Source organism: Ammospiza nelsoni, chromosome 8 (genome assembly GCF_027579445.1).
Source record: "Ammospiza nelsoni isolate bAmmNel1 chromosome 8, bAmmNel1.pri, whole genome shotgun sequence".
Taxonomy (NCBI): domain Eukaryota; kingdom Metazoa; phylum Chordata; class Aves; order Passeriformes; family Passerellidae; genus Ammospiza; species Ammospiza nelsoni.
Window position 1 is genome coordinate 39,005,268 of NC_080640.1, and position 21,323 is coordinate 39,026,590.

Here is a 21,323-nt window from a genome sequence, read left to right on the forward strand (position 1 = left end):
ACACTTGATGCCAAGCTGGCTCCAGTCCCCAAAACATCACACCCTGTGCCCTTTCCCCCGTTTCACACCCCATACTCAATGCTAAAATCACTCCAGTCCCCAAAACACCACACGCTGTGCCTTTTCTCCCCTTTCACATCCCACAGAGTGCCAAGCTCACTGCAGTCCCTAGAACATCACACCCTGTGCCTTTTCTCCCCTTTCGTGTGCCACACTCAATGCCAAGCTCACTCCAGTCCCTGAAACACCACACGCTGTGCCTTTTCTCCCCTTTCACATCCCACAGAGTGCCAAGCTCACTCCAGTCCCTGAAACATCACACCCTGTGCCTTTTCTCCCCTTTCACACCCCACACTTGATGCCAATCTCGCTCCAGTCCTTAGAACATCACACCCTGTGCCTTTTCTCCCCTCTTCCCCAGCCCGCACTCGATGCCCAGCTCGCTCCCCCAGCGCTGCCCAGCCCGTCCTGCCCCAAAGCCCATTTTGGCGTCTCACCGACAGGGAGGGCGTGCCCTCGTCCTCCACGGTGACCACGAGGCAGTAGGAGCTCTGGCGCTCGCGGTCGGGCGGCGAGGGCCGCGTGGCGATCTCGCCGGTGACGCGGTCCATGCGGAAGGTCAGGTCCTCGTTGCCGCGCGTGATGTAGTAGGAGAGGACGCTGTTGAGGCCGATGTCGCGGTCGGTGGCGCGCACCTGGGCCACGGCCGTGCCGCCGCCCACGTTCTGCGGAGATAACGCCGCGTAAATCCCACCGGCCTCGTCGCGGATAGAACGCCTCATTTGTCACGGTGTGATTTCATGGTTTGCCTCAGAGCCCCGCATTCCTCCCCTGATTATTCCCTCCCAGGTGTGTCAGTCATCCCTCCTTTCCACACCCTGGCCCCTCCCAGCACTGTCAATCCTGGAATTCTAGGAAGGGCGTTGAGTGATTGGCGGATTCAAAGGATGCCCTCTACTCCTGGGGGGCATTGGGCCTTTTGTTCCCAAATTTCCAGCTCCCAAGAGATTCCTCTTGGCCAGTCTTCCCTGCTCCCTTGCTGTCCTGGGCATCCCAGATCACCATTCCCAAGTGAGGACTTCCCAGTCCTCTCCCAGCTCTTTTGAGTCCTTTGTCCCTTGAGACCTCCTCTCCTGTACCTGGTTGGTGGCTCCCTACCCCTTCCCACCCCCTCTGCCCCTGGTAAAAGGAACAGCAACCATGGGGTCAGGGAGTTCTGGATTGCTTCTGCTCTGGATTCAGAGCCCTGTGGGCCAGAATAAAGCTCTGGATCCAAACCCTCCAACAGAACCGACTCCTTTCCTTCACCATCACCTTAAAGCTTCTCCACAGAGGGAAACCTGAGGAGTTATGGGGGAAAGCTGTTATGCGGGAAAGTGCCATAACACTGTTATGGGGGAAAGCTCCATCCCAGCACCACCAGAGCTCCTGCAGGCCTGGACTTGTCCCCACGTGCCCAGCTGCAACACCCAGCCAGCCCAAAATGTCTGTGGGGTGAAACACCACACACCCAGCCGACCAAAAGTGTCTGTGGGGTGAAACACCACACACCCAGCCAGCCCAAAGTGTCTGTGAGTGAAACACCACACACCCAGCCAGCCCAAAGTGTCTGTGGGGTGAAACACCACACACCCAGCCAGCCCAAAGTGTCTGTGGGGTGAAACACCACACACCCAGCCAGCCAAAAGTGTCTCTGGGGTGAAACACCACACACCCAGCTGCTATTTGTTTCAGCAGCAAGGCCAGGCAAGCCAAGCCATGTCCCGCCTGCTATATTGGTAAATTCCAATATTAATTAATAATGTAATTCTAATATAGAGAGGGCACTGATGTGCTTGAGGCTCCAAATTCACTGCCCCAACACCCGGCAGCTCAGCAGAAAGCTGCACATTGGGTCTTATCTAGTCTCACACAGCCTGGAAGAGCATAAAACCCGCAGTGTGAGCAGAGGTGAAGGCCGTGTAATGGACCCAGAGCTCAGCTAATTATTTTTGGATAGTCCCATTATGGGGAAAATCAAAACAGAAATTCTGTTCTTCAACCTGCTATGAACATGTATTAAATAGATAAGAAAACCTTAACAGGGCAATATCCTTAATGCTAAGCTATAAATCACGAGCAGCAGTTCCTCACAGCTAAGTGGCACTGGCTATAACTCATATTTCATTTTTCATCACCAAATTGAGATTTCCCCCCTGCCTCAGTCCAGGAATTAAACTGTCAGGAAATAAGTTGTCTTTTCTCATGCCTGATTGTGTTTTATTGCTTAATTATCTGGCCCTTGCTAAGCTGCTTCCTGAAAGCCATTCTTATTCTGCACAGCACCATCTCTTGTGTCACTTTGGTGGCATTTCCATGGGCGTGTGGCCACTTCTCCTTCCGGCTGCTCCCTGCAGCCTCAGGGGCTTCAGTTGCTCACAGAGCTTTTTCCTCACCCAAAACGAGGAGGACATCACCAGTGAGGGCTTTCAAGGGGTCACCAGCCCTTATAACACCCATGGTGGGGATGGCAAGGGGTCAAAAACCTTTAAACGACCCAAGGTGACATTTGCATGGGGATGCCAACCATCAAATGGCCAAAGATGAGGTTTGCATGGGCCACTAATGCTTAAATGACCCAAGGTGAGGTTTGCAAGGTGACACCAACCATCAAATGGCCAAAGATGAGGTTTGCATGGGATCAACAACCCGACCCAAGGTGAGGTTTGCAAGAGGATGCCAACCATCAAATGGCCAAAGATGAGGTTTGGATGGGATCAACTACCCTTAAATGACCCAAGGTGAGGTTTGCAAGGGGCTGCCAACCATCAAATGGACAAAGATGAGGTTTGCACGGGCCACTAATGCTTAAATGAACACAAGGTGAGGTTTGCAAGGGGATGCCAACCATCAAATGGCCAAAGTTGAGGTTTGCATGGGGTCACCAAGCCTTAAATGACCCAAGGTGATGCTTGCAAGGGACACTGCGCTGTCCCCACCTGCCTTGTGGTCAGAGCTGCCCCTGGGAGGGTGGAAGGGGAGGAGCTGTGTGCTCACCTCGCTCACGCTGACGTTGTAGCCGAAGGGGCTGTCGATGACGGGGGGGTTGTCATTGACATCCAGGATGTTCACCCGCAGAATGTGCTCCTTCCTCCGCGGGGGAACGCCGCCGTCGGACGCTTGGATCTGCAGTCAGGGGTGGATTTCCGAGGGGAAAAAGGGCTGTTTTGAAGCTGGCAGCTCCAAGCAAGCAGCCTCGGTGCTCAGACCACGGGGTGAGGGGTGGTTTGGTGCTGACCCGTAGGGTGTAGTGGTCCAGCAGCTCCCGGTCCAGCGGCCGCGCCACGAACACCTCGCCGTAGGTGCCGTTGGTGGTGCGGATCTCGAAAGCACGGCCGATATTCCCCGACGCCAGAGAGAAAGTCACCTGGAATCACCACAGGGAAACAAAACCAGGGCAGGCAGGGTGATGCTGAGGAGGAGGAAGGGGAAGGAGACCCTGCAAAAATAAATCCAGCATCCCCCCAGCTTTTGAAAAGGTCCAATGTAGTGGGACCCACAGGTGTGCTGGGTTATTGCAGTCACCCCAAAGCAAACAGGGCCAACCCCCTGGCAGCTCCCATGCTGCCAGCAATTTCTGTTATTAAGGGTGATGGGACCTCATTAATGCTCGTCTGCAGGGTAATGAAAATAACAAATGTCAGAGAGCTTCCTGCTCAGCCTGCCAAGGGCTTTGCTGCTGGTCCCCACAGTGGGAGAGGCCACAGCTGGTTTTCAGATTGCAGGGCTCCTTTTGACACTCGTCCCACAGAGCTCTTTGCCCCAGACAGCCTAAGGACAATGCTTTGCCTCTCCTGCTGCCTTGCCTTTTTGGATTGTCCCATTATGGGGAAAATCAAAACAGAAATTCTGTTCTTCAACCTGCTCTGAACATGAATTAAATAGATAACACGGCAATATCCTTAATACTGTTGGAGTCTTGGCACTTACTGCACAACACCCCCAAAACCTGGCATTAATGGCCAGAGTTTGCTCTCACAGGGATGCAGAGGGAAGGGGTTGGCAGGGTGCTGGCAGGGGCATTTCTGTGTCAGTGAAACACCACACACAGCCTCACAGAAGCTGGAAGGGATCATTGAGAACAACTCCTGGCCCTGCACAGGAAAACCCCACACGTCTAAGAGCATCATCCAAGTGTCTCCCTCCCTACCTGGCCATTGCTGCCTGCATCTGGGTCTCGGGCCAGCACCAGGGCCACCCTCTTGCCCACGGCAATGTCCTCAGCCACGCTGACAGACGAGTCAGAGGTAATGTCGAACTGGGGGCTGTTGTCATTCTCATCCAGGACTGTGATGGTCACCTGTGAGGGGGCACGGGGCTCAGGGCATGGACAGGAGCCAGACCCCTGCCCACCCTCTGGTGTTTATCCTTCAAATAGCCATGAACAGAGCAGCTTGGGCTGCTGCAGGGTGACTCTTTCCTGCTAAATTTTTCACTAGCAGTGATTTCATCCATGCTCACAGCAGCAGGGTCGGGCAGGATTTGCTCTAAAGCTCAACAGGCACACAGAAGGCAGAGCTGAGTGTGTTTAACTCAACCAGGGCAAGCTGGGTGTGGAGAGACCTGAGCTCCCTCCTGGACAAAGGCACATGAGCACGAGATGCTCGAAGGAGACCTGGCTACCTTGGCCACAGTTAGGCAGAGGAAATGCTCTCATCGAGTTTGCAATCCAAGCGCTGCAGGGCAGCACAGAGATGAGAGAGGAAGAGCCTCTCTGTTCCCGGGGATTTATTTATGGGTGCCCCAAGCTCCCAGGTGCGGCCGGGCTGAGTGCGACAACATCCCGGGAGGAAGCTGGGGAGAGAGCTGTGAGCCCTGGGGTGATTCACTCATTGTTGCTGCTGGATTCACAACACAGAGCCAGGAGCAGGGAGAGCTCATTCAGCCGCTGCAGCAGATCCGGCAGCTGCTGTCCCGAGCGCCGGATCAGGGAGCCGGATCAGGGATCCTGCTGGGCAGCAGCAGAGGGGCTCACGGGGCTGCCCCACGTCCTGGGGGTGGCAGAGGGGCTGGGGCTGGTGGGACATCCACCCCAGTCCCTCCTTGCAGCTCAGTGTGCACCCTGGCAGGGATTCTGGTCTCCAGCAGGCTTACCTTCTGTTGGAGGAAAGAAGAGGGAAAAACAGAGAACACAAACAACGAGGAGTTAGCGAGGGATGAGGAAGTATGGGTTAACCCTGCATCCTACCACAGCAGTGCCAGGGGTCATGGGTACTCCTCTGCAGCGATTTGGAGGCTCCAGTGTTGGGGCATCCCTTTGTTTTTTCCTAGCTGAGGCTGGCACATCTGCCCCTCACCCTGGGAGAGGTTCAGACAAGGGCACGGTGCTGCGTGGAGAGCAGAGCTGTAAGCACCCATGGGCTGGCCCTGCAGCCGGCAGAGAAATGCAAATCACCCCCTGCTTGGCTGCCTGTGAAACTGTTAAATATAACCCTCTGAAACACAAACCGCTGTGGATATTTAAATGCCCCTAATTTTACCTCCTTCAAAACTGTTTTAGCAGGGTTTCTGGACTCTGGGAGCTGGAGCAGAAAGCTCAGCTAAAACAGGCTGTCCTGGGAGAGGGAGGTGGTCTGAGGAGGACAGGGGATGGTAGGGAAACTGGGAGAAGGCACTCACCACTGTGGAGTCAATCTTTGGTCCTCCATCATCAGCCACCACTGTCAAGGTGTAGAAATCCCCTTTCTCCCGGTCCACCTGGCCTTTGACTGTGATCACTCCCTGCCGAGCATGAGCAGCAGTTTTGGTTTTGGTCACCAAACCCAAAGCTCACCGTGCCCAAACAGGCCAGGAGGGACTGTGCTGTGGCTGCTTACCGTGATCCCATTGATTTTGAAGAGGGAGAGCGCCTGGGGGTTGGTGTTGGGGTCGAACTTGTAGGTGATCTGGTTGAGGTTGTCGATGGAGCGTGCCTGGACGCGGAGCACCTCGGAGCCCAGCGGGATGTTCTCCATGATCACGGCCTCGTAGCTGCTGTTGGAGAACTGCACGGCCTCGTCCAGCTCGTTCAGCAGGCTGACGTACACGCTGCAGAAGCCCTGGTTGTGGGGCGGCGCCTGGTCCGTGGCAGAGACGTTCATCAGGTAGCTGGTTTTGGTCTCGTAGTCCAGGTAGTCGATGGTGGTGATGAGCCCCGTGCTCTCGTCGATCTCGAACTTCCCTTCGGCGCCCGACACGATCCTGTAGCTCACCAGGCCCCCGGGCCCTGGGGAGGGAGCAGGAGCTGGCGGTGCTGGCTGCACCAGGCAGCCCCAGGAGGCAACACCACTGATGCCTCGTCCCAGCAGAGCCCATCCCACAGGATTTCAGCCCAGCCAAGCCACGATCTGTAGCAGACTCTGTGGAATTGGCTAGGGCACCGTGGAGGGCTGAGACTCAAAGGCAGGAATTGCTGAGACATGATGAGATAGCAAAATAAGCTCCTGTCTTCTGCCTCTCGGACCCTAGCTTATCTCTGTAACCCCATAGGCCACTTTCCCCTAACCCCTACTACTGGACAAGTTTGGATCCCTCTGTACCCTATAAAAATGGGCTGTTTTAGCCCATTCAGCAGAAGAACAGCCATCGCTGGAACCCTTCTCAGATCCCCTCAATAAACCATTGCTGTGGAACTCCCAGGATGATTTCTTCTTCTCTGTCATCTGCTTCTCCTTCTAGCCCACCAGGCACCTTAGCAAGCAAGCAAAGAGCTGGGAATCCTAAGAGCTGATAATCACTAAAGAGCTGATATCCACTAAGCTTGCTTAAGGTAGCCACGGCTATGAGTGGCCTGGGTATTTGGACACTTGTTGCCGGCCGGGGGCTATTTACAAATCACAAACAGGACGGGGCTGCTGCGGAACGGGTGTTGAGCTGTTTGATTTTTCAGCATCACCCTTATTACATGGTTATGACAATGGGAAGATGCCACCAGCTCACATCCCAGGCAGCAGACCAAGAACTTAATGTTACAGTTCACTTTATAAGTTTTTTGGCCAGTCACACAAAGCATAAGCACATTGACAGTAGTTCTATCCAACCACCATAAGCACATGAATCTTTGGTTAAACAATGCTTGCTTATTTCAAATAAAATACCTGCTTGTGAGCCTTAAAACACAGTGCACAGAGCTCCATTATTAAGCTTAGAACTTTCTAATATCTTGCTAGATAAACTTTTCTGTAGCTTAGAGAGTTATTCTAGACAAGCGTTAATACGCAGATCATTGTTGTATTTGTCCTTGCTTTTCTACAGTTTAAATAATTTTTCTGCTGACCAATCTCATGGCTGCTGCTTAGCTCTAATCACAGCTCTGCTGTCTCTGAGGCTGCCTTTTGCAGCTTTCCCAAAACCCTCTGATTTTGTGGATTCCCACACTCTGCAAAAACAGGATTTGGATACTCTGTCCCCAGGAGTGTCCTGAGCTATCCAGCCCATGCTGCCTTGCTCGGGCGCAAAGCCAGCTCTGCGGGCTGAGGGGCTATAAGGATCTGTGCAGTGGCTGATATCTCACTGCCCTCCCCACACTGGGCGTTTCCCACCTGCCCTTCCCACCTGTGTCCCGGTCGGTGGCGCGGACCACAGCCACGGAGGTGCCGATCCCCGCCGTCTCCCGCAGCCCCAGGCGGCTGTACTGGCGCTGCGTGAACACCGGCACCTCGTCGTTGACGTCCTCCACGTACACGATCACCTGGGGAGCCCCGGAGAAACCACACGTGAACTGGGTGAGATTGGGGAATCAACCCTTCGTGGTGCTCACGGAGAAACATTTCAGTGCTCAAAGCCAGGCTGGACAGGGCTCAGAGCAACCTGGGCTAGTGGAGGTGTCCCTGACAATGGCAGAAGAGATTACAACTCAACTCATTCCATGATCCTGTGATAACCTCTTCTACAAACACCACAGGATAGAGAGTGAGCACAAAGGGTTTAACATCACAGAGAAACATTTCAGCGTTCAAAGCCAGGCTGGACATGGCTCAGAGCAACCTGGGCTAGTGGAGGTGTCCCTGACAATGGTAGAGGGGTTGGAACTAGGGGGGATTGATGGTCCCTTCCAACTCAACCCATTCCATGATCCTGTGATAACCTCTTGTTGAAATTGCAATGCAAGATGTTTTCAGTTACCATCTGTATGGCAGATTACCTTTGTCAAGTGGGCAGTTTGCCTTATCTCTCTCTTTGAGTGACTACAATCACACCTCCCTGATAACAGCTATTGAATGTCGCTGCATGACTGATAAGTGCTATAACATCCCATTGGGAGATGCTCCGCCCAGAGGGAGGAGCCAAGCATTGCTACCCAGATATAATCCAGAGGTTTTTGAGACACCAGCACGGCTTTCTCCATGGGATTCCCCAGAGGAACAGCAGCTGTCTCTCCTTCCACTGGATCTTCAGAGGAAGAATACATCCTTCTCTACAGGATCCCTGCTCCAGCAGAACCACCCCTGACACTGCAGGAGGGCTACAGCCACATTTCCAATGGGACTGCCACCAACACCCTGACCCACAGGGTGTCAGATTGGCTTCTGACTCTGTCAGTGTTCTGCATTGTTTATTTGATCCTTTTTTTCCTTTCTCTATTAAAGAACTGTTATTTCCTGCTCCCATATTTTTTGCCTGAGAGCCCCTTAATTTAAAATTCATAGCAATTGGGAAGGGTGGGGAGGGTTTACATTTTCCATTTCAGGGGAGGCTCCTGCCTTCCTTAGCAGGCACCTGTCTTTCCAAACCAAGACACCTCTTCTACAAACACCATGGGATGGAGAATGAACATAAAGGGTTTAACATCACAAATTTAAGCCTGTGATGTTTAAATCTGATTTAAACCTTTAGACCCTGTGGGTCAGAGTGAGTCAGCCTTTCCCTGCTGGGTAGGAGGCACCCTGGGTACATCAATTCCTCCATCCTCTGGGATCCCCTGATCAAACCCTTTGAGACCTCGCAACAGAGAGACTCGCTGGGAAATTTTTGCTCCAAGTTCAGTGCTGTTTCCCCAGGGAGCACATTTCTTTCTCCTGGTTTTCTGCTTGCTGCTGGCGCTGGGGGCACCTCACACTCATCCAGAGCCCACCCCAGCACTCGGTCTAAGAATAGATGGAGGGCTGGGCTTGTGGGAGCCGTGGGAAGCGGCTGTTCTGCAGCTGACGACTGTCACCACTGGGTTCTGGATTATTTAAATGGTGCCTGGCCAGGACACAGGGTTTTCAGCAGGCTGAGGCTCAGCTTTTCTTCCCAGCAGCAGAGCCGCATCTCGCCGAGCGAGCAGGACTCCCTCTGAGCGACTGCCGCATGCCTCAGCAGCATAACAGCACCAAAACACCACAGGAAAAAAGAAAAATCAAACAACCCCCCGCCAACAACCTCTTCTCTAGCCACGAGCAGCCCCCAGAGACTTCCCACGCCAGATCTTTCTAATTTCCTGTCCAGCTGCTGGGAAGGACCAAGCTCGCGAGCGTTTTGCGCAATCCGCTGTGAGCTCCTCACCCGCACGGAGCTCCTCATGGGCCCCTGCTCCGTGTTGTAGGCCTCCACCTCCAGCACGTGGGAGGAGTTCTGCTCCCTGTCCAGGTGCCGCACTCCCCGCATCACCAGCCCCGTGCTGGGGTTGATGCGGAAGTGGTTGTGCTCATTTCCTGGAAATGGGGAAAAAACGAGAGGGATGTTGCCCACTGTGCCCACAACCGTCCTGGGGACACACTGAGCCCTCTCTGGGAGGCTCTTTGGAGGGAGATTATCGAGCAAAACTTCAGCCCCATCACCTCTGGTTACATCAGATTCAGCTGCATCAGTGTTTGGCCCTGGGTCAGGCCAGGAGGAGCTACAGAATGGCATCAAATAAGAAAAATGTGGGTGTGTTGGAGTGAGCCCATAGGAGGCCACAAAGATGCTCTGGGGGCTGGAGCAGCTCTGCTCTGAATGCAGGCTGGGAAAGCTGTTCTGCTGTTCTCTGGGGAGACCTTTGAGCCCCTTCCAGTGCCTAAAGAGGCTCCAAAAGGGCTGGAGAGGCACCTGGGACAAGGGCCTGGAGTGACAGGACCATGGGAATGGCTTCAGACTGAAAGAAGGCAGGGAAAGATGGGATATTGGAATGATATCCTTCCCTGTGAGGGTGGTGAGGCCCTGGCACAGGCTGCCCAGAGGAGTTTGGCTGCTCCATGCCTGGAAGTGTCCAAGGCCATGGAGCACACTGGGGTAGTGGAAGGTGTCCCTGCCCATGGCAGGGGGCTGGAATGAGGTGAACTTTAAGGTCCCTTCCCACCCAAACCATTCTGTGATTTTAGGATTCTATCTAGCTGTCCATCCATGACAAATCATTGTCCAGCAATGAGCCCTAAAGCTGAATTTTGCTTAGGGCTGGGAGAAATGGTTCTGTGGGCTCCAAGGTGCAAAAGGATGGCAAGCTCAGCCTCCTGAGGCTGGGTAGACAAACTCCCTGATGCAGAAAGGGGCACCTGGACTCACCCTTGACAATCCTGTACCACACTCTCCCGTTAATGCCTTCGTCCGCGTCCGTGGCTTTCACCTTCAGGAGAAAAGCAGAGGAGTAGAGGTCAAGGGCAGAGAATTCTGGACTAGGACGAGTCCTCCTACCCTGCCAGAGCTGGACATCCTTCTCCTCCACCTGAGCTGGGGAGCTTACCAAATACAGAGCAAAGTTAAGTTACTCTCCCCTCAGCATTGGGCAGCAGGGACAGTGGGCTCAGGAACCCCTGGCTGCTGGATTGAGGTGGGAGCTGAGCCTCAGGACCACCCCACAAATCCCATGGGTCTGTGTGCTGGAGGAGGAGCCTCCCTCAACCCTACCGGGCATCCCAATGCTTGTCCCAGTGGTGCTGCCACCGGGGATGGAGCCTGGCTGGGGTGAGCTGCTCCTGTGCCTGGTGAGCACGCAGCCCACGGCATCCTGGAGAGTCACCCAAGCAGCAGCACACAGAAAAACTGCCAAAGGAAATGTGAAAGCAAGCAGCCCTGAGCGTCCTTGTGAGCCCCTGAGCAGGGTGGAGCAGCCCCAGGCTCTGGTGCACGGCAGGGACCGGCTCTGCCATTCGCCCTGGAAAAAACCAAGGCAGGGCTCCCCTCTGGTGTCACTGAACCAGACTGCAGTGCCCTCACCAAACCCCAGCCAGCAGCTGGGAAGCGGGGCCTGGCAGTGACCAGCAGGGCCAGGACTCCCAGCCCAGCTGGCACCGAGCCCCTGCATCTTTTCTTGGCAAAACCCACTCCCCACAGAGCACCCACAGCTCAGCCACAGTGCGGCTGCTCACAAATCACCTGGGCGAGGATGCAGGGAATGCCTGAGCCTTCATTCTCTCCCTGCTTCCCTCTGCCAGGCATCTTCTGCCTATTGCCACAATACTACCCAGCAGTTTCTTTTTCCCAGGAAGGTTTGCACCCAGAAGGTTTATGCAGGGAAGAGGAAGGGTTGCTGCAAAGGATGCACATGCAGGGGGAACAGTGAGGACATTCACCCCCAGCCCCTCACAGCTTGCAGGAGTCAGAGATGCTCCTCTGAAATGTGGTTTTGAGGTACCTTGAACTGCTCTTGCTCCCTTCCCCCTGTGTCAGCAGAAAACTTGGAAAATACTGACCTCTATCCGGATTTCTCATCCCTGTGTCCACACGTTGTGAAAAATGCATGTATTTTATGATTGGCTTTTTGCAAACATTAAAATGAATATTATATGTGTTGGGTTAGAAAGTAATACTGTATTAGTTCTCTTAAGCAGTGTGTTAAATACTGTTTTAGGTTATAAAAAATATTAAAATAGAAACTGTGCTATGTAGGATACTTTTTTTAAAGAAAGGACTTGCAGTGAGATAGCAGCCCCGGGACACCCGAATCTTTCAGAGAAAGAGAATTTATTGCCCTCTTATCAGGAGAAACGAACTTTTTCCTGCCTTGAAGGCACTGTTAAGATTCAGAGGAAGAAGCTGACAGTGCCCAGACAGAATCCTGTGTTTGAATGGAATTTATGCATCATGTATGAGGTGTATGAATATGCAACAGGCTGTTGCTTTTAAGGGTTAATCCTCTGTTAACGTGGGGCCTTTCTGGGGCTCAGGCTGCCCAGAAAAGGTACCTGGACTGTCCGTAAATCTTTGTGTTCATTGTCTCATATTGTCCTAATTGAATTTGTCCAAATTATTATTACTCTAATTGTATTACTATTTTTATAACCATTTTATTACTATTAAACTTTTAAAATTTTAAAAACAAGTGATTGGCGTTTTTCACACACATGAAAAACCATGGGATGGGATGGGATGGGATGGGATGGGATCAATGGGATGGGATCAATGGGATGGGATAGGATGGGATGGGATGGGATGGGATCAATGGGATGGGATGGGATGGGATGGGATGGGATGGGATGGGATGGGATGGGATGGGATGGGATGGGGTGGGATGGGATCAATGGGATGGGATCAATGAGATGGGATAGGATGGGATGGGCTCAATGGGATGGGATGAGTGGGATGGGATGGGATGGGATCAATGGGATGGGATGGGATGGGATGGGATGGGATGGGATAGGATAGGATAGGATAGGATAGGAGAGGATAGGATAGGATAGGATAGGATAGGATAGGATAGGATAGGATGGGATGGGATGGGATGGGATCAGTGGGGTGGGATCAATGGGGTGGGATGAGTGGGATGGGATGGGATGGGATGGGATGGGATCAATGGGATGGGATCAATGGGATGGGATGGGATGGGATAGGATAGGATAGGATAGGATAGGATAGGATAGGATAGGATAGGATGGGATGGGATGGGATGGGATGGGATGGGATGGGATGGGATGGGATAGGATGGGATGGGATGGGATCAATGGGATGGGATGGGATGGGATGGGATGGGATGGGATGGGATGGGATGGGATGGGATAGGATGGGATGGGATGGGATGGGATCAATGGGATGGGATCAATGGGATGGGATCAATGGGATGGGATGGGATGGGATAGGATAGGATAGGATAGGATAGGATGGGATGGGATGGGATGGGATGGGATGGGATCAATGGGGTGGGATGAGTGGGATGGGATGGGATGGGATCAATGGGATGGGATCAATGGGATGGGATGGGATGGGATAGGATAGGATAGGATAGGATAGGATAGGATAGGATAGGATGGGATGGGATGGGATCAGTGGGGTGGGATCAATGGGGTGGGATGAGTGGGATGGGATGGGATGGGATGTGATCAATGGGATGGGATGGGATGGGATGGGATAGGATAGGATAGGATAGGATAGGATAGGATAGGATAGGATAGGATAGGATAGGATAGGATAGGATGGGATGGGATGGGATGGGATCAGTGGGGTGGGATCAATGGGGTGGGATGAGTGGGATGGGATGGGATGGGATGGGATGGGATGGGATGGGATGGGATGGGATCAATGGGATGGGATCAATGGGATGGGATGGGATGGGATAGGATAGGATAGGATAGGATAGGATGGGATGGGATGGGATGGGATGGGATGGGATGGGATAGGATGGGATGGGATGGGATCAATGGGATGGGAGGGGATGGGATGGGATGGGATGGGATCAATGGGATGGGATGGGATGGGATCAATGGGATGGGATCAATGGGATGGGATCAATGGGATGGGATGGGATGGGATAGGATAGGATAGGATAGGATGGGATGGGATGGGATGGGATGGGATGGGATCAATGGGGTGGGATGAGTGGGATGGGATGGGATGGGATCAATGGGATGGGATCAATGGGATGGGATGGGATGGGATAGGATAGGATAGGATAGGATAGGATGGGATGGGATGGGATCAGTGGGGTGGGATCAATGGGGTGGGATGAGTGGGATGGGATGGGATGGGATGTGATCAATGGGATGGGATGGGATGGGATCAATGGGATGGGATCAATGGGATGGGATCAATGGGATGGGATGGGATGGGATAGGATGGGATGGGATGGGATTGGCTGGGATCAATGGGATGGGATGGGATGGGATGGGATGGGATGGGATGGGATGGGATGGGATCAATGGGATGGGATGGGATGGGATGGGATGGGATGGGATGGGATGGGATGGGATGGGATGGGATCAATGGGATGGGATGGGATGCAGCCTGAGGAAATCTTGGCTGCTGCTGCTTTGACCTGCTGAGGTCCCAAAGGAAAGGTGGCACTTTAACAAACTGCCCCAAACTTGGGAAAACAGTGGCACAGCAGGGCAGGCAGTGGGAGAAAAGCTCTTTTCTGTGGTGCTAAAGGTGGAAAGCACCTGGTGCAGCCAAGCTGAGCTCCAGCCTGTTTTATCCCTCTGCTGCAGGGCACAGCCAGCCTGTCACAGCCCTGGGGGGAAAGGTGACACAAAAGGATGAGGAAGGGCAATAAAACAATGGGAAAAAAGTCGATTTTCTGGGAAAATGAGGGGCAGGCATGAGGAGGGGAGGCTCAGCCCACGACTGCACCATTCACTCATCCTACAGGGACAAATCCCGAGGAGATGCATCCCAGGGGGCTCGACCCCATCAGGACACAGCTCCGGGGCACTGCAGCGCCCTGGCTCGGCTGGCTCGGGCTGTCCCCAGCCGGCTGCCACCTCTGTCCCACCCTCCCCAACGGGAGGAGGGGGCTGGCAGCGGCGGAGCGCGGTGGGAGAGGCGGCGAAGCACCGGAGTGCGGGAGGCAGCGCTGCTGAGAGGTAGGGAGCGCAAATCCCCGCGGCAAAGCCACTGCCAGCTCCCTAGGCCACCCCCAGGGCTGAGACAGACCCCTGGCTGCGGAGATAATGCCCTGGAAAAGAGCTGGAAATGGGTGGGGATGGAAAATTTGGGGTGGGAATGGGGTCAGGCATCCCTCCTTCTGGGGAAAGAGGTGAAATGAAACACATTATCCTGGGGAAAGCACTGGAAATGGGTGGGGATGCAAAGTTTGGGGTGGAAATGGGATCAGGCATCCCTCCTCCTAGGGAAAGAGCTGAAAATGCGTGGGGATGCAAAGTTTGGGGTGGGCTTGGGGTCAGGTATCCTTCCTTATGGGGAAAGAGCTGGAAATGGGTGGGAATGCAAAATTTGGTGTGGGCTTGGGGTCAGGCATCCCTCCTTATGGGGAAAGAGCTGAAAATGCGTGGGGATGCAAAGTTTGGGGTGGGCTTGGGGTCAGGTATCCTTCCTTATGGGGAAAGAGCTGGAAATGGGTGGGGATGCAAAATTTGGGGTGGGGATGGGGTCAGGCATCCCTGCTCCTGGGGAAAACACTGGAAATGGGCGGAGAATGCAAAATTCGGGGTGGAAATGGGGTCAGGCATCCTTCCTCCCTTCCCAGCCCTGGTGACGGGAGAGGGAGAAGGTGCTGGGGATGCAGCTGTGCCGTTTACCAGCAGGGCTGATGGGGAGCAGCATCACTCACACCCTGGGAACAGAACCAGGAGGGTCAGGCTGGTCCTGCCCAGCATCAGCTCCTCCTGCCAGCCCGTGGAAATATTCAGGGCACTGGGAAAAGCTGGGGAGCTCCAGGAAAAGTGTTGCTAGGCAAGCTGGGGAAGGGAATGAGAGCTGCTTTTCATGGGAGCTGTGCCTGAGAACAGGCTTTTCTTTGCAGGACTTTGAGGAAAGGGAGGGAGAGCAGATGGAAAAACTGCCAAACCAGGCAGCTGGGCCAGGCCAGGGAGCAGTGCCTGGTGCTGGGCAGAAGAACCTGCTCTGCTGCTCAGGCATGAGAATCATTCCTTTTTCCTACCTTTCCACATTTCTTGGGGGCATTTTACCTTTTGCAATTTCTCTTTTTTCTCCTCTGATCCTCATCTGCCTCATGCTCATGGGGATGTGTCACATTTGGAGCTGATCAGGGAGGGATGAACCCCTGGGCAGGATTTCCAGGGCAGGAAAATCCCTTTTAACCCAGCAGGGTGAAGAAGATAGAGCTTGGGTGGGACAGTGGTGCTGGGAAGGGGCAATGCCATGAGAGCTCTGCCAGCTGGGCTGAGTATAAGGAGAGAACCATGGCATGGCTTTTTTTCTGGTTTTTCCCAGAAAAAGCCTGGGAAAACACCAGTGTGATCCCTCCTGATGGGTTTCTACGGAATGCTGTCAAGTGAATCTAAAAGACAAGCTCTGCAGCCACGAGCAGGAGAGCAAACCCAGCCCGAAGGAATGAAAGCCTGAAGGAATTGCCCACGCCTCCTGGCTGGCTCTCCAGGAACAATGCGAGGTCACCACATGCATTTTGGTAAATGGCAGCTTGAAGGTAGCCCTGGAAACCCTGATTGAGGCTGCCTGTGGAGTGGGACACCCTGCAGCCCTGCCTTGGCAGCACAGAGGAGCTGTCCCTGGAGCAGGGGGACCTTGGGAGTGCTGCTCTGTTCCCAAAGCTGAGGGGAAGGAACAGGGCAGGTTATGGACAAGAAAAATACATTTGGGGTGAGGAGAGGTGAAAAGATCACTGTGGAGGAGGTGAGCAGAGCTCCGTCCCTGGGACTGCCTGCAACACACACAGGGGCTCACCCCCTCAAACCCTGACCCATTGGATTCTGCATTTCCCATTTTCCATGCACAGACCTGGCCCTGACCCACTGGTTTCTGCATTTCCCATTTTCCATGCACAGACCTGGCCCTGACCCATTGGATTCTGCATTTTCCATTTTCCACGCACAGACCTGGCTCTGACCCATTGGATTCTGCATTTCCCATTTTCCATGCACAGACCTGGCCCTGACCCATTGGATTCTGCATTTCCCATTTTCCAGGCACAGACCTGGCTCTGACCCATTGGATTCTGCATTTCCCATTTTCCAGGCACAGACCTGGCCCTGACCCATTGGATTCTGCATTTCCCATTTTCCAGGCACAGACGTGGCCCTGACCCATTGGTTTCTGCATTTTCCATTTTCCACGCACAGACCTGGCTCTGACCCATTGGATTCTGCATTTCCCATTTTCCACGCACAGACCTGGCCCTGACCCATTGGATTCTGCATTTCCCATTTTCCACGCACAGACCTGGCTCTGACCCATTGGATTCTGCATTTCCCATTTTCCAGGCACAGGCCTGGCCCTGACCCATTGGATTCTGCATTTCCCATTTTCCAGGCACAGGCCTGGCTCTGACCCATTGGATTCTGCATTTCCCATTTTCCAGGCACAGTCCTGGTCCTGACCCATTGGTTTCTGCATTTCCCATTTTCCAGGCACATAACTGGCCTAGCCCCATTGGATTTTGCATTTCCCATTTTCCAGGCACAGGCCTGGCTCTGACCCATTGGATTCTGCATTTCCCATTTTCCATGCACAGACCTGGCTCTGACCCATTGGATTTTGCATTTTCCATTTTCCAGGCACAGACCTGGCCCTGACCCACTGGTTTCTGCATTTCCCATTTTCCAGGCACAGGCCTGGCTCTGACCCATTGGATTCTGCATTTCCCATTTTCCAGGCACATAACTGGCCTAGCCCCATTGGATTTTGCATTTCCCATTTTCCAGGCACAGGCCTGCCTCTGACCCATTGGATTCTGCATTTCCCATTTTCCAGGCACAGGCCTGCCTCTGACCCATTGGATTCTGCATTTCCCATCTGCCAGGCACAGACCTGGCTCTGACCCATTGGATTTTGCATTTTCCATTTTCCAGGCACAGACCTGGCCCTGACCCACTGGTTTCTGCATTTCCCATTTTCCATGCACAGGCCTGGCTCTGACCCATTGGATTTTGCATTTCCCATTTTCCAGGCACAGACCTGGCTCTGCCCCATGCAAAGAGCACCATCTCCCCAAAGGCCCCCAAGCTCTGAGCAGGCTGATGCACCCTGAGTGATTAAAACCATGCCACTGGTGCCTTCTCTCCACTTTCTGGAGGGTTTTATGGTGAGTGTTTGGCTGCTGCCTTGCACACACCTGTGTCCCCTTTCCCCTCCTGAGATCTTGGTTCTAAATTGGCTCAGTCCAGATCCCAGTTTACCAGTCAGACAGCTCTCCCACACCTCCATAGGAAAGGATAATAGATAACAATAGAGCTTCACCTCCAGCACACAGGGCATTGCACAAACAGGATTTCCCCAGCCCTCATCTTCTCATCTCCCTCTGGAGAGATGCCAGCCCCCCTGGCTGGGGCTGGGAGTGAGCATGTGAGCAAAAAGAGGTGCAAAATGCTCTTGGGAGGATCTGACTTGCTGGGGAAAGGAGAGAACAGTCTCCAGCAGGTGTTAGGCAAGAGCTGGTGCTGCCAGCACTTTGGGAGGCTGGTTTGTATCACCTGTGACATGTCTGAGCCTGAAAGCCGGTCAGCAAAATGCCCAGCATGAGGATTTTTGGCATGAGTAGGGTGAGGGTGTTACTCTTCACCCTTGCAAAGTAATAAAGACGGTGCTGGCACATACCACAGCTTGATGGGGACTTATCAGGGCACAGGCTCAACCAACTGTCCAATTTCTTTGGAAATATAATCACAAAACCCCCAAATGACAGCCAATTCAACAAACCTGCATTTCTGGGGAACACAGGAGAACCAAACCTCAGCAGCCTGGGGGGAGGATTTTGAGCTTTCTGTGGTACATAGATATTTATCTCTTCTAGAAAATCTTCATGCAGTGTGTGTGTGCTCCCTGGAAGTCTCCTCCCAGAGGCCAGAAATAATGGTGGATTTCTTTTCCAGGTGGTTTTGCACTTCAGTTCAGGGTGGTGCTTTGCAAGTGTGGGATGGACTACCCCTGTCCCCCCTGTGCCACTGAAAACATGGCTGGGACAATCCCGGACGTCTTGGCATGACAAGAACCCATCAGTTTAACCGGAGGGTGGCTGTCTGTCCATCTGCCACGTGCTAATCACCTCTCTGTGTCACCTTGCAGGGAAGATGAGCTCTGGCAACGGGACCTCTCCCACCCCACCTGTCCTTGGGCTCCTGGAGCCGGTGCCACCCAGTGCCAGCTCCCCTGAGGGCACAGACTGGCTGCCCACCATCGTGGGGCTCGTCTGCATCTTCCTGGTGCTGGCCACCCTGCTGACCCTTGTCACCCTCTGTCACCTTCGGGCGCTGGGCCGCTCCCCCTGGGGTCCCCACGAGTGGCTGCCCCAGCACCCCGTGGATGCCAGCCAGCCCCAGCTGAGGCTCTGGAAGCGCCTGGGCTCCCTGAGGAGCTCCATCAGCAGCTTCAGGAGGAGCCAGATGGTGTTTCAGAGCACCCTGGCCTGTCCCAGGAGCTTCTCCAGCAGCCAGGACGGGGACATCATGGAGTCCACCAAAATGTGATCATGCCCTGCTCCTCCTTCCCAAGCTTTGGCTCCCTTCTCAAGCATCCTGAGTAGAGAACCTCTGAGCAGCTCATTTCCAGGCTCTGTGACAGGAGATTTTGCAATGTCAGGTACCCAAATGCTTTCCAGGTTACTGCTTCCTGCCAGGGAAGGTGGAGGCATCCAAACTACACCCACACACAGTTACCACCGGGCAGTCCAAAAAAATCCTGCTGCTTCATTTCTTTTGGAAAACGTTGTTGAAGATTGCAATGCAAGACGTTTGCAGTTACCATCTGTATGGCAGATTACCTTTGTCAAGTGGGCAGTTTGCCTTATCTCTGTCTCTGAGTGACCACAATCACACCTCCCTGGGGAGGGGACATTGCTGATAACAGCTATTGAATGTCACTGCATGGCTGATAAGAACTATAACATCCCATTGGGAGATGCTCCGCCCAGGGGGAGGAGCCAAGCATTGCTACCCAGATATAATCCAGAGGGAGGAGCCAAGCATTGCTACCCAGATATAATCCAGGGGGAGGAACCAAACATTGCTACCCAGATATAATCCAGAGGGAGGAGCCAAGCATTGCTACCCAGATATAATCCATGGGGAGGAGCCAAGCATTGCTACCCAGATATAATCCAGGGGGAGGAGCCAAGCATTGCTACCCAGATATAATCCAGAGGAGGAGCCAAGCATTGCTACCCAGATATAATCCAGGGGGAGGAGCCAAACATTGCTACCCAGATATAATCCAGGGGGAGGAGCCAAGCATTGCTACCCAGATATAATCCAGAGGAGGAGCCAAGCATTGCTACCCAGATATAATCCAGAGGTTTTGAGACACCAGCACGGCTTTCTCCATGGGATTCCCCAGAGGAACAGCAGCTGTCTCTTCTCCACTGGATCTTCAGAGGAAGAATACATCCTTCTCTACAGGATCCCTGCTCCAACAGAACCACCCCTGACACTGCAGGAGGGCTGAGCCACATTTCCAATGGGACTGCCACCAACACCCTGACCCACAGGGTGTCAGGTTGGGTTCTGACTCTGTCAGTGTTGTTCTACTGTACTGCATTGTTTATTTTATCATTTTTTTTTTCTTTTCCCTATTAAAGAACTGTTATTTCCTGCTCCCATACTTTTGCCTAAGAGCCCCTTAATTTAAAATTCATAGCAATTGGGAGGGGTGGGGAGGGTTTACATTTTCCATTTCAGGGGAGGCTCCTGCCTTCCTTAGCACACTCCTGTCTTTCCAAACCAAGACAATTGTGCAAGTTGTGCTGCACCTGAACAAACAGCCTGCAAGAGACTGGGAGCAACCTGGCTACCTGAAGAGAGGCAGCCCAGGGCGAGCCTGCTCCACAGAAAGCAATTCCCAGTGGAGTTATCCTCTGGAGCAGGTGGAAGGATGCTCGTGCCCCCATGTGCTACCTGTTCCCTGTCACCCCCCTCCATGCTGAGTGAGCTCTGGGTTGCTGTGGTCAATGTGTTCCCATTCCTCCTCTCTGGCCCTGCTCTGCCTGGTTCTGGGAGAAAGGGATGGGGAAACATTGAGAAACTCTCTCCTGCTGCCCTGGGAATGTGGGGATGCACTGAAGGGAGAGACCTTCTGTACAAATGGTTCGTGCTGAAGGTGCAAATTAAACTGAAGCTGGGAGATGGCTCATTTCTGTTTCTCTTCCATGCTGTTCTGTGGAAAAACAATTTCCCCCACTTTTGCCATGGACTTTCAAGGGCATCCCCCTCTTTTGGGAGGCGGGTTCTAAGAACAGGCACTTTGCTGCCAGTCAGACTCGAGTTCCCTCCCTTCCTCCAATTTGCCAAACCGGCTCAGTTTTAGGGTTCCTGTGCAGGGACACACCTCCATCCTGGGATTGCTGATCCCAGAGCATCAGGTACACCTTGCCATGGCACAGCAGGTGCTGAGGAGCCACAGAATCCCTTGGGCATTGCTGCCTGGAGCAGACACAGGGCTCCCAGCAAACCTTTTGTGGCAGGAGGCAAAAGGCTCCTTTCTTCTCTGCCGGTGACTCACACAGCCAGGGACAAAGCTGTCCCTTTGCCCGTGCCTGCAGAGGTATT

General features: G+C 53.5%; 2 protein-coding genes across 2 annotated transcripts in view; one reads left to right on the top strand and one right to left on the bottom strand.

The window, feature by feature from the left end:
• The window catches only part of CDH23 (cadherin related 23), a 204,863-nt gene that overhangs the window by 39,772 nt on the left and 143,768 nt on the right, over positions 1-21,323 (bottom strand). The window contains 10 exon segments of the mRNA XM_059477689.1: positions 498-725; positions 3,037-3,165; positions 3,278-3,406; positions 4,190-4,339; positions 5,134-5,136; positions 5,659-5,760; positions 5,856-6,244; positions 7,573-7,708; positions 9,505-9,653; positions 10,483-10,543. Coding sequence (XP_059333672.1) covers positions 498-725; positions 3,037-3,165; positions 3,278-3,406; positions 4,190-4,339; positions 5,134-5,136; positions 5,659-5,760; positions 5,856-6,244; positions 7,573-7,708; positions 9,505-9,653; positions 10,483-10,543 — 1,476 coding nt within the window.
• On the top strand, positions 16,213-19,250 carry C8H10orf105 (chromosome 8 C10orf105 homolog). The gene is made up of 2 exons (XM_059477630.1): positions 16,213-16,237; positions 18,850-19,250. The coding sequence occupies exons 1-2, from the start codon at positions 16,213-16,215 to the stop codon at positions 19,248-19,250; spliced, it is 426 nt and encodes a 141-aa protein (XP_059333613.1).

Excerpts from the sequence above, each read along its gene's own strand:
- C8H10orf105 (XM_059477630.1), top strand. The coding sequence starts at position 16,213 with ATGCGAGGTCACCACATGCATTTTG. Across the intron at positions 16,238-18,849 it reads AGGTCACCACATGCATTTTG|GGAAGATGAGCTCTGGCAAC; the intron begins GTAAATGGCAGC and ends GTCACCTTGCAG.